The sequence below is a fragment of the Chiloscyllium plagiosum genome, unplaced genomic scaffold, assembly GCF_037043375.1.
Source record: "Chiloscyllium plagiosum isolate Xiang-an unplaced genomic scaffold, Cpla_swu_hap1 HiC_scaffold_19, whole genome shotgun sequence".
Lineage (NCBI taxonomy): Eukaryota > Metazoa > Chordata > Chondrichthyes > Orectolobiformes > Hemiscylliidae > Chiloscyllium > Chiloscyllium plagiosum.
Window position 1 is genome coordinate 42,411,566 of NW_028270157.1, and position 12,050 is coordinate 42,423,615.

The 12,050-nt window shown below is 37.6% G+C and overlaps 1 protein-coding gene across 1 annotated transcript in view; it reads left to right on the forward strand.

Moving 5' to 3' along the window:
- The window catches only part of LOC122559632 (sodium- and chloride-dependent GABA transporter 2-like), an 88,584-nt gene that overhangs the window by 10,767 nt on the left and 65,767 nt on the right, over positions 1–12,050 (forward strand). The window contains exons 2-3 of the mRNA XM_043709430.2: positions 2,166–2,300; positions 4,740–4,880. Coding sequence (XP_043565365.2) covers positions 2,166–2,300; positions 4,740–4,880 — 276 coding nt within the window. The remainder of the gene's footprint in view (positions 1–2,165; positions 2,301–4,739; positions 4,881–12,050) is intronic.

Sequence of the window (12,050 nt, forward strand, 5' to 3'; positions counted from 1 at the left end):
TTTCTGCCTTCCTATAGTCATATGACCTTTCTAACATGGAAACATCCATCTAGCAGCCTGTTTCAATGAAGTTAATGTACAGGTCAGGCTGTTCTTTTGAGAGTTTGTGACATGGTGGCAGAATGTGTGTTGAAAAACTGCAAAAAATAAAGCACGAACAATCAGAGGGATGTAAGAATGTTCAGACTGTAAATGCCACAACTAGCAACTGAGAAAGAACAAGGAAGCTAACTATACCCAAAACACTGGATAAGTTAAAATGGTAGTAACTTCTGCAAGTGCGAATCAAAATTCATGAACTTTAGCATTTCCTCTATGTTAGTTGGCAAAACATATACCATAGAGAGTCGGAATCTTGTTGAGATAGATGTTTTGAGGTTTATTTGAATGGCTGCAATTTTACAAATTCTGTGTTATCTGATTATTTATATCTCCATACATACACATGATTGATTAACTGAAGGCAATACACTGACTCCATTGCATGGACAGTGTGAATGAAGGTGAGGTGGGTACCTTTTATATTGAAATGTCATATGTTGTGATGTCATGTAACTATCTTTCTGATCTAGAATCTATGCCACAATACAACATTCTTCCTTAACCCTCTTAACAGTGGGAACCAATTTGCAGATAAAACTGTGCAAGGATTCATATAGGTATTTTGTCTCTTAAACATTCAGATAATGACTTGGGAGTAGGAGTCAACCAGTTCTAGTCCTTTTACATTTAGCATGACTTGTAGTTTTACTCTATGGTGCACACTAGGTATGCCTCCTGTTATTGTGAATGAATGCGCATCAGTCGCATTCTGGCATGCTATCTTCAGTATCTGAGTCGTTGTCATGTGTGATGGGTGGCTGATGATATGTAAATTGAACATGAAATGAATTCTGTTGCAGGACTTGATGCACATAAGATTGGGTGGTGAGCATGTGGGAGGGAAGAACTGTATGGATCTCTTGCCCCAAACATGAACTGCTGATAATGGTAAACCATTCGGAGTAGCATGTCGATTTAATGTAGTAGAATATCTAGATTTTCCAATGGCAAAATTACAAAATTGTTACAGATATAGAGTATTAGAAACATATAGCACAGAAACAGACCCTTTGGTCCAACCAGTCCGTGCCAAATAGAATCCCAAACTAAACTAGTCCCACTTGCCTGCTCCTGACATATATCCCTCTAAACCTTTATATTCATGTACTTATCCAAAAGCCTTTTAAACGTTGTAATTGTACCCACAACCACCACTTGGTGTGTGAAAATGTCTGCCTCTCATGTCTTTTTATAAATCTCTCTCCTCTCCCCTGAAAAATGTATCCTCCAATCTTGAAATCCTCCATCCTAACAAAAAGACAACTACCACTAACCCTCATTATTTCATAAACTTCTATAAGGTCACCTATCAAATTCTAATGGTCTGGTGAAAGAAGTTCCAACCTCTCCAGCTTTTCTTTATAACTCAAACCTTTCATTCCCAGCAACATTCTGGCAAATCTCTCTGACCCCTCTCCAGCTTAATAATGTCCCTCCTCTAACTGGGAAACTAGAACTTGACACACTGTTCCAGAAGAGGACTTACCAATGTCCTGTACAAACTCAACATGATTTCCCAACTCCTCTATTCAAAGGACTGAGCAATGAAGGCAAGCATACCAATTGCCTTTTAACCATGCTGTCTATATGTTCCACAATCCTACCTAAGGCCCTAGTGTAAGTGGCACCCTTGTTTGTTATACTAAAATGCAATACCTTGCATTTATCCAAATTGAACTCCATTTTTCAGCCCATTGAACCATTTGATCAATATCCCTTTGTAATCTTAGAAAACCTCCTCACTGTCTATCATGCCATCACTTGAAGAGAGACTTTTGAAGGTATTTTGCATCCTAAAATTCTCTGAAGAACAGAAAAAACAGACGGCAGTAATTATGAAAGCCTTGATGCATACTTTGAACCTCAAGTGAATGTAAATTATGAATGGCACATGTTCTATATTAGGGTCAAAATTGAAAAAGAGTTAATTTATCAATATGCAATAACATTAACACAGCTTGCAGTATCCTGTGACTTTGCACAAATATAGGACGATCTACCTAAAAGCAGGTTGTATTCGGCATAAGTTGATTGATCTTTTTGACCATTTTGCTTCCATCTAGGTGCATTCCTCATTCCATATTTTTTATTCCTCTTTACCTGTGGAATTCCAGTGTTTTTCCTTGAAATTGCACTTGGACAGTATACAAGTCAAGGTGGAATAACAGCTTGGAGAAAGATCTGTCCCCTCTTTGAGGGTAAGTTGATTAAATAAAGTTCAAAGCAATTAGAAGGAACTTCAATGGAAATTATGAAGTTGTTAGACAAAGAGAGGTTCAGAGATAAGTAAATGGAGTCAGAAATTATTAAAGGTAACTAGAATTGACTTAAAAATTACTTGGTGTCTGCTTCTTTGTAGCAAATGCCTGATTTTATGATTTGCTTCAGTGCCAGCAATAAACTTGAATGGTAAATTTTGTTGGAACTGAGGAAAGGTGAACTGATAGAACTGTCATTAGAATTTAAACACACAAGTAATTTGACTTCACTATAACTGCTCCACAATCTCTGAAATATGAAATATATCTTGTTGGAATCATCATGCAACAAAAAAGCTCAGTGGAGTCTGAGTTAGCCTCTCAATATCGAAGAATGGTGTCATATTAAGGAGCTGCCACAGAGATCAATATGACTTTGTGCCATCCCCAGTTTGTCCCAAAGAATAATTTACCAATGTACTACTCAAAAGCAAGACACATCCTTTCAGGAGCAGAGAGCTAAATGAGATTCTGGTACCCTTCAAAATATTCCTCTTACAGGACAGCATTGGTAGTGGGTGTTGCCTGCTCAGTCTCCTTTCCAAGAACAGTGTAAATTGGTAAGGAATAGGATATGAATGATTAGAAAAAGTAATGACAACAATAGGCCACCTCATCATGCTATCCCATTGGTTTTCATAAGTTAGAAGTAATCACATTTTAGACTCAATGTGGGTGTAAAAATTACCACCTTTCTAATTTTTGTCATTACATTATGACCGGGTGATTACTTAGGCCCAAGTACAAAAGAGAGAACTCTGCCTCAAATTATTTTACCACCTTGCTAAATATTAACCTTTGTATGTCCTTCACCAGCTTTCTTAAAAGTTGGACATTTTAGTCCATTTTTTTAAACAGTTAACATACGTGGTTCATCATTGATCACGTTTCTCTTTCTTATCGAATTTTATTGCCGTTAAAATACCAGTGTCTGATGCTCCTTTTTTTGGGTTCTCTTGTGCTATTAGTAGCTTTGTATTCAGGGATGAAATTGGCAAGTGTAGGATATCAGCTTTGTGTGCCAAAGGGCCTTAAGCTAACATTACCCTGATATCCCAACCAGCAAATACAATGCCAGGATGCCCCACAGAGTCAAGCAATGTTCTGCTCTAAGATTGCCTTTGCACTTGTTATTTTAAAAAAGTTGGTGCCCCAAATTGGGAAGTATCAGAAAGTACTTTTATTTGGGGATGTTGTGCTGGGTTTTCCACAGAACATTGCTACAATCTCTCAAGGCCTAGGTAGTTTGTCCACCATTATAAAAGAAATAGTGTGTCTCTGGGTCTGCATTTTAACATGGACATAGATCATAGGCCATGCCTTCTGCTAGTCTGGAGCTGGACTGCTCTATGCTCCTTGACAGTGTCATGAAGTTGTCCTTGTGAGGATACATTTTGCTGTGTATGTCCATCAGCACTTTCCTTTAGCAGAGATCGTATGTGATCTGGTATACAAATTATCCTTTCTCTAATTCACAGCCAGCTGACCCATCATGTGCTGATAACCACTCCATACTTGCATCCAAGGTATGTGTATGACCAATATCTCAGCTGGTGGTTGCAAGCGTCATATCAGTGGTATGACTTTTCATAAATGCTCAACTCTCTGCCTTCTTTGGGCTATCTGCTGGGAAGGCTGCACGCCTTGAGTATCTCAGGGGAAGGGGAATGTTGGTGTGTGGAAAGGGAGTGGGTGGAAAGCAAGAGGACCTTGCTAATTCTGTCAGCAGCTTGTTAACCATGCCAAATTGATGATAAGTTCAACGTCGAAAAGGAACATAACGTGAAATACTGTAGTCATCATTCATGTTCAGGTGGTGTCGTGACCAACTGACCTCATTGTAGGTGGTTGAGGAAATGTAGGCATCCTTGCTCCTGGCCAATTCTATTCTGTTGTGTTCAATTGTTTTCCACCATGTTCTTCAAGAGAGAAGTCAGAATGACATGAATGGAATTTCAGCATGTTTGGATGTTGTGCCTGCCATAGCTGAATAGCAAGAGCTAATATGAAGCCAGTGAACAATTTAAACAAACTTAGATTCCTTTGTTGAGGTGTGGAGTTACCTAGATATCTGCTGCAGTACACTATTGTTTCAATTTGCAGGCAGTCCCGTTTGCCTACTCAAAATTTCCCCTAAAATTTTAATTAACACTCATCTCATCTCTGATTTGAGTATTCTTAACTTAGCTGATTTTCCAAAATACATAAATTGTTAACATCATTTTTTCTTTCCTCCCTGTATAAGATAAGTTATAGCACAAAGATAATAATTATTTTAGTGTAGCTTAAAGGTTATCCCATAATAGTGACTGTTTTTATTGTGATGGTAATCTGCACTATTAAAACAAACTTACATTCACTCTCTCTTTCTTTTGGCAGGTATAGGTTATGGAACAATACTCATTGATTTGTATCAGATTATTTATTACATCATTATTCTCACCTGGTCTATCTTCTACTTCTTCAATTCATTCTCTGCTGAACTGCCATGGACTCAATGTGGACAACAATGGAACACAGGTAACACCATAGATGGCACAGATCTTGAGAAGAATTCTGCTATTAAATTGTTTTTTACATTAATTCTTGGGATGCAGGAAGCTATTACTCAATCCTAGCTGCCTTGTCTCAAATATAACATTTTTAATCAGTTTAGATAGGGTGAAAATCATGTATTTCATTTTCATAGAGTCATATAATACATACAGTGTGGAAACAGGCCCTTTGGCCCAACAAGTCCACACTGACCCTCCAAAGAGAAACCCACCCAGACCCATTCCCCTACCCTATTATCCTACATTTACCACTGACTAATGCTGCTAATCTACATATCCCTGAACATTGTGGGCAATTTAGCATGGCCAAATCACTTAACCTGCACATCTTTGGACTGTGGGAGGAAACCGGAGCACCCAGAAGAAAGCCACGCAGATACGGGGAGAATGTGCAAAGTCCACACAGACAGTCACCCAAGGCTAGAATCGAACCCAAGTCCTGTGAGGCAGCAGTGCTAACCACTGAGCCACCGTGCCACCCTTTTGGCAGGTGTGATGGACTAAACAAGAACAAGAGGTTTCCTTGGAAAGGAAATGTAGGAATATAGGTTTAATTTGGAAAAAGATACAGAAAATTGGGCAGAATATGTTACACTTGTAAAATAATTCATTCAATACATGTAAAAGTAAAACAAACGTTTCCATGGATTCCATTTCTGAAGACATTGGTTAGAAAAGCTTTTTAGTTAAAAATCCATCCTAGCATCTCTGCTACATTGAAATCTGCAAAAAAATGGATTTAGCCAAAACAAGTCTAGAAAAAAATATAAAGCTATTACAAATATTCTGTTAAATTAAATTAATCAAGTAGAACAGACCATCACTTAAGGTCCCATGATAATAGTTTTCTTACATTTAATAAAGCATGCTGAAGAACTCAAGACAAAAGATGGAAAATTATAGGCAGATTAGCCTAACCTCGGTTGTAGGTAAAGTTCTAAAATCCATCATTACGGATGAAATGTTTAAATTTTTGGAAGTGCAGGGTTGAATTAGAACAAGTCAGCATGGACTTAGTAAGGGGAGGTCATGCCTGACAAACCTGTTAGAATTCTTTGAAGAAGTAACAAGTAGGTTAGACCAGGGAAATCCAGTGGATGTTATCTACCTAGATTTCCAAAAGGCCTTTGATAAAGTGTCTCACGGAAGGCTGCTGAGTAAAGTGAGGGCCCATGGTGTTCAAGGTGAGCTACTGGCATGAATTGAGGATTGGCTATCTGACAGAAGGCAAAGAGTTGGGATAAAAGGTTCTTTTTCAGAATAGCAGCTGGTGACAAGTGGTGTCCCACAAGGTTCAGTGTTGGGGCCACAGCTGTTCACTTTATATATAAATGATCTGGATGAAGAGACTTGGGGGCATTCTGGCGAAGTTAGGTGGACAAGCGGGTAGTTCTGTGGAGGTGGGAAGGCTATAGAAAGATTTAGACAGTTTCGGAGAATCATCCAGGAAATGGCTGATGAAATTCAGTGCGAGCAAATGTGATGTCTTGCACTTTGGAAAAAAGAATATAGGCATGGACTATTTTATAAACGGTGAGAAAGTTCATAACACCAAAGCACAAAGGGATCTTGGAGTGCTAGTACAGGTTTCTCTAAAGGTTGACTTGCAGGTTGAATCGTGGTTAAGAAAGCAACCGGAACTCTATCATCAAACACATTGACTTGGACCCGATTTACCACCCCCTGAGAAAAATAACAGGAAATAACATCAATGTAGGAAATGACATCACCACAGGAAATGACATCACCAACCCAAAGAAACCCAAACATATAAATAGAAAGCAGGAATCATCAGCAATACTTCGTCCAAAGGCTCACTGAAGATATTACCTAGTATGGTGATGAAACGTCTGAAAATGAACCTTCCAGCTCAGCGAGCAAACCTATATCCAGAACCTCAACCTGAACTACAAATCTTCTCATAGCTCGTTAAGAAAACAAATGTAATGTCATTTAACTCAAGAGGGTTGGAATGTAAAAGCAATGATGTGCTACTGAGACTTTATAAAGCTCTAGTTAGGTCCCATTTAGAATACTGTGTCCAGTTTTGGGCCCCACCCCTCAGGAAGGACATTCTGGCACTGGAGCGTGTCCAGCAGAGATTGAATGATGGAGTGGATTCAATGGGCCAATAGGTCTTACTTCCACTCCTATGTCTTATGGTCTTATGGTCTTAAGGCATAGGACTCAAATTCAGCTTAAAGGGAAAATACAAAGTGGCATCTCAAAGTTTTGTTAACTCTTAGCAATTCAAGTAAGCATGATCAATCACAAGAACCAAACTGATCAATCATAATAAATGACAGATGGTATGTAAATTTTAGTTAATGAGAAAGAGTAGTTAATAATTTTTTTCAAAGAGAAATGACTTTAATTAAACACAATAATTAATCAATAAACCAAAGTCATAGTTTGCCTACTATAAGATACTATAAAGAGTTTGACCAGATAAAAGTTCACAAATTCATTATAAGGCACTTTTCATCAATTAAATAATTTGAGAATAACTGACTGATCTTATTTGGATAATGAACCTATACAGAGAGGTAATGAAAGGAAAGGTATGAAATTTGTAAGGTATGAAATAAGTAGATTAAGAACAGTTTAAACCCAAATACTGGAAATGGAGTTGTTGGGCTTCATCAGACAATACATAGTGTGGTAGGTATTTCTTTTTATAAACAAGAGGAATAACTTGCGACCTACATAGGGAATTTAAAGTTACATTTTACACCGAATTTTGGATACTCTAACAGTGTAACATTGAACTTTCCAATTCTATGTTAGGAGTAAGATTTTGTTTTCCATTCTTTGATAGTCTTAGAAACTTAATACACTTGTAAAAATTATTAATTTGTCTTATATAATTTTCTGAATACAATTTCACAAACCATTCACCTATGCACTCCATAAGTGTTGAGGTATACCTTTTAACAGAGTTTCCCAGAACCTATGATATCTCATGTATTTAGGTATAGGTAATTAACATTCAAAAAGTAAGCTCTTTGGAAGATGCTAATATCCTTGCTGATTTTATTTTCCTCAAGGATAACTAGTTTGACTCATTTGATATCATTGACTCAGAAATATGCCTATGAGATCTGAATAGCATGAATTTAAGTGAGAGAGATTACTAGGGGAATTTACTCAATTTGATTTAGCGTTACCATAGGGTTAAGGGCTATAGAGCACTTCATCTTTCAACAAAGGACTTTAGCAAACCAATTCTTTTCGTGACCAGTAACTACATTCTGATATCAGCATTCATTTCTGTGTTGAATTAAATTGAATTAAATTGAACAAATTTCCAGATTTGCACTCAGGTTCCCCAGCTTATTGCACTAATCTTGAAGTATTCAAATTTGATCTTACACACATGCTCAACCTCATGAAATAGAGGCACAAGTCATATTGACAGTTGCATCCTATTTGATTACTGTTATAGAGCATTCAGCTGAGTGGTACTAAGTGACACTCTCAGGCTGGTACTCTAAACCTGTCAAGGCAATGGAATGTCTGCTTCAAAGTGTCAATTGTTTGTTCAGTTGGAGCATTAGTAGAGGTGTTCCTCAGTGCCTGTGCTCATGTTCCTAATAAGAGCCATGCTTCAACTGAGCAGCTAATGCCTTTGTTCTCAAATAGCCAGTATTACACCAGATGCTTCGATTGGACGAAAGTTTTGGGTCCAGTAACTCTTCTTCAGACCCTTCTTCTGAAGGTGGGTCACTGGACTCAAAACGATAACTCTGCTTTCTCTCCGCAAATGATGCCAGATCTATTGACTTTCGCCAGACTCCTAGTATGAACTGGCATTTGGTTCTCAGCGTGGAAGACCCCTGTTTGCTGCCTTAAAAATGAATGGGGGAAATAATAATTTCCTTCAACCTTTATGGAATGAATAGGATTCTTTATGGTGTCCAAAAGGTTAGAAGATTCAACGATTGCTAAAGTATAAAGAGGACCAAGTTTAAGCAGTAAGTGTCAATACGTTGAAAAGGCAAACATTGGCAGAATGAAAGTGAAAGCACATTTAACAGATTTGGCTATTGCAGCAGCATTAGAGCAACAATAATGGGAAATTAATCTCAGGAAAGTCCAAAGATGATTGATAAATGTTTTAGTTGAGATACCAAATAGCTTTATGCAACCAAGTATAGAGAGATAGGGTTCTGAAAATGATACATGCTGTAAAGAATTGAAAAGAGAATGAAAATAATGATGAATCCAAATAAACTACACTGGTCATAAGTTTTCTTACTCTGAATATGCTGGTTGTGGAATCATGTAACTGCTCAGTTTTAGATAATGCCTGCACTTCAATGATATGTTGACTGGATTGATTAAAATGTTATCTTGATTCACTAAGTGGTGAAGATTGATGCAAAGCTAATGACTGTGAAAGTACTTTACTTTAGGTTTGATGGTTGCAATTCTTTGAGACCATTAAAGCAGGTAATAATTCCATAAAGTAGCTAGAGTAAGCTATTTTATAAGTACTGATGTAGTCTCTGATGAGATACTTCTTCAATTGAATGAACATTCTGTGAAAAAGACTAAATAATTAAATTTGATATGAAGCTTAAAAAGGCAGCTGTGATTTCGCTATAAATAGGCCTACAGTTTATCCAGTCAGGATATTAATGAAACCTGATGTTTCTCATTAGAGCTTTAGACCAATGCTAAAGGCATCAGGTAAATTGGAGAGAGAGAAAAAAAGCATGATCTTAATGTCACATAAAAAGTTCACTTTCCATACTTGACAAGGGCTAAGATCCTGATAAAAGATGCAGTTGTGGTTAATGAAGAACATATGATGCTAATAGAAAGGTATAGTGGGGAGTGTGAAATCTCTGAAAAGAACCAGAGAACACGGTCATTTCTTTTGTCAGGTTTCATTGGAACAAATTGGTTGCCATGGATTTAAAGGGTAGGATAAAGACAAAAGTATTTTTACTCTGAATGCTGTAGATCTAATATATAGTCAGGACCGAGGGATAAGTTTTAGATAGATTTGTGGAAAAATAGGAGAGGGACCTGACATGGGACACTATTAAAGTTTCTGTGCATGATGGATAGGCATTTGTCAATAATGATTTCAAAGAAGTGTGTGGACATATGGATATCATGATTATGAATGTTGCAGTTGATATTCTCACATGATTCCTTTCACAGAATTTCAATTAACTGCTATGAACATTTTTAACTAATCAACAGAACACAAGTTGACAATTTTCTTTTCTTCGGCAATCCATTGAAATATTTAATTCTAGATAATTGAAGGGTATTGTCGATATTTATTGGTCTCTGGTTAAAATGCAAAGCTGCTTTCTGTGCTGTGATGGTCCTTCTGCTCAACAAGTAATTGCTCAACAATTATATTTTATTCTGCATGTTTGGCTGCTTTCCATGAAAAGAAAAAGGCTTTCGTAAAAGTTGATGTCTTGATAAAAATTTGGAGGACTTTGAGATATTGCATTATATTGAGGCAGAATTTAATTCAGTAGATTTGGTTTATTTTAAAAGCAAGCCCCATGAAGGAATGGAAAGGCCTTGGAAAGATCCTGAGGGCTGTGAAGGTTCAACTGAGTGTTCAAGACTGAGATCGACTGACTACTACATATTAAAAACATTAAAGGGATGTGGAGCTGATGCAAGAAAATAGTGTTGAGTTAGAAGATTAGCCACAATCTAATTGCTGGAGCAGCCTTGAAGAACTGAATGACCTAGACATCTTCCTATTTGTTACATTTGTTTTGAAGATGTGGGTGTACTGTGCCTTTAAGAAAGTTAAAATCTGGCAGAACTACCTGACAGCACCACATGTTCTCAAAAAGATACAATGTAGAACGTGGTCCAGCAGTTAATGTGCCTGGTTGCCTGAAGACAAAAACAGATTTGAATTAGGCCAATCAGTTTAAATTAAACCCCCCAAAAACACCAAATTCCAATCAAGTTTGAATTTAGTATATTGACAATCTTAAAAGCCAATGACATAATCCGATGCTTTGGGGGTATAAGACTGGGTAAAATTGAACAGTTGTGTGGAGAACTGCCATGCCACCAACATGTAGAGACTGCTCAAAAAATAGCTCTCTTAAAGGTACTTTTATCAATCCATGACATGTGAAGCATAATTCCCAAGAAGAAGAAAAGAAGACATAAAAACACCCAAACAGAAGATGCGGCAGCTGGCTGGTTCTGAAAACTTGAAAGTTTGGTAAATCTTAATTGGGGGATTTTATTGGACTAGTATTGTAGAAGGGAAGGTAAAAGATAGATTAGAGCAAGAATAGCTGTTAATTAATTATATGGACTTAAGTAAGGCATTCAACAAGGCTCCCCACGGGAAACTGTTTTTGCAAGATTAGATCTCATGGAATTCAGAGAGAACTCACCATTTGGATATAGAACTGGCTCAAACGTAGAAGACAGAGGGTGGTGGTGGGGAATTGTTTTTCAGATTGGAGGACTGTGACCAGTGGAGTGCCACAAGAATCGGTGCTGAGTCCACTGTTTTTCATTAATTATATAAATGATTTGAATGTGAGCATAAGAAACATAGTTAGTAAGTTTGCTGAAGTCACCAAAATTAGAACTTTAGTGGACAGCGAAGAAGGTTCCGTCAGATTACAACGGGATTTTAATCAGACAGGCCAATGGGCTGAGAAGTGGCAGATGGAGTTTAATTCAGATAAATGCGAGGTGCTGCATTTTGGGAAAGCAAATCTTAGCAGGATTTATATACTGAATGGTAAGGTCCTGGAGTATTGCTGAACAAAGAGACCTTGGAGTGCAGATTCATAGCCCCTTGAAAGTGGAGTCACAAATAGATAGGATTGTGAAGAAGGCGTTTGGTATGCTTTCCTTTATTGGTCAGAGTATTGAGTACAGGAGTTGGGAGATCATGTTGCGGCTGTACAGGACATTGGTTAGGCCATTGTTGGAATATTGCATGCAATTCTGGTCTCCTTCCTATCGGAAAGATGTTGTGAAACTTGAAAGGGTTCAGAAAAGATTTACAAGCATGCTAACAGGGTTGGAGGATTTGAGCTACAGAGAGAGGTTGAATAGGTTAGGGCTGTTTTCCCTGGAGCATTGGAGGCTGAGGGGTGACCTTGTAGAGGTTTATAAAATC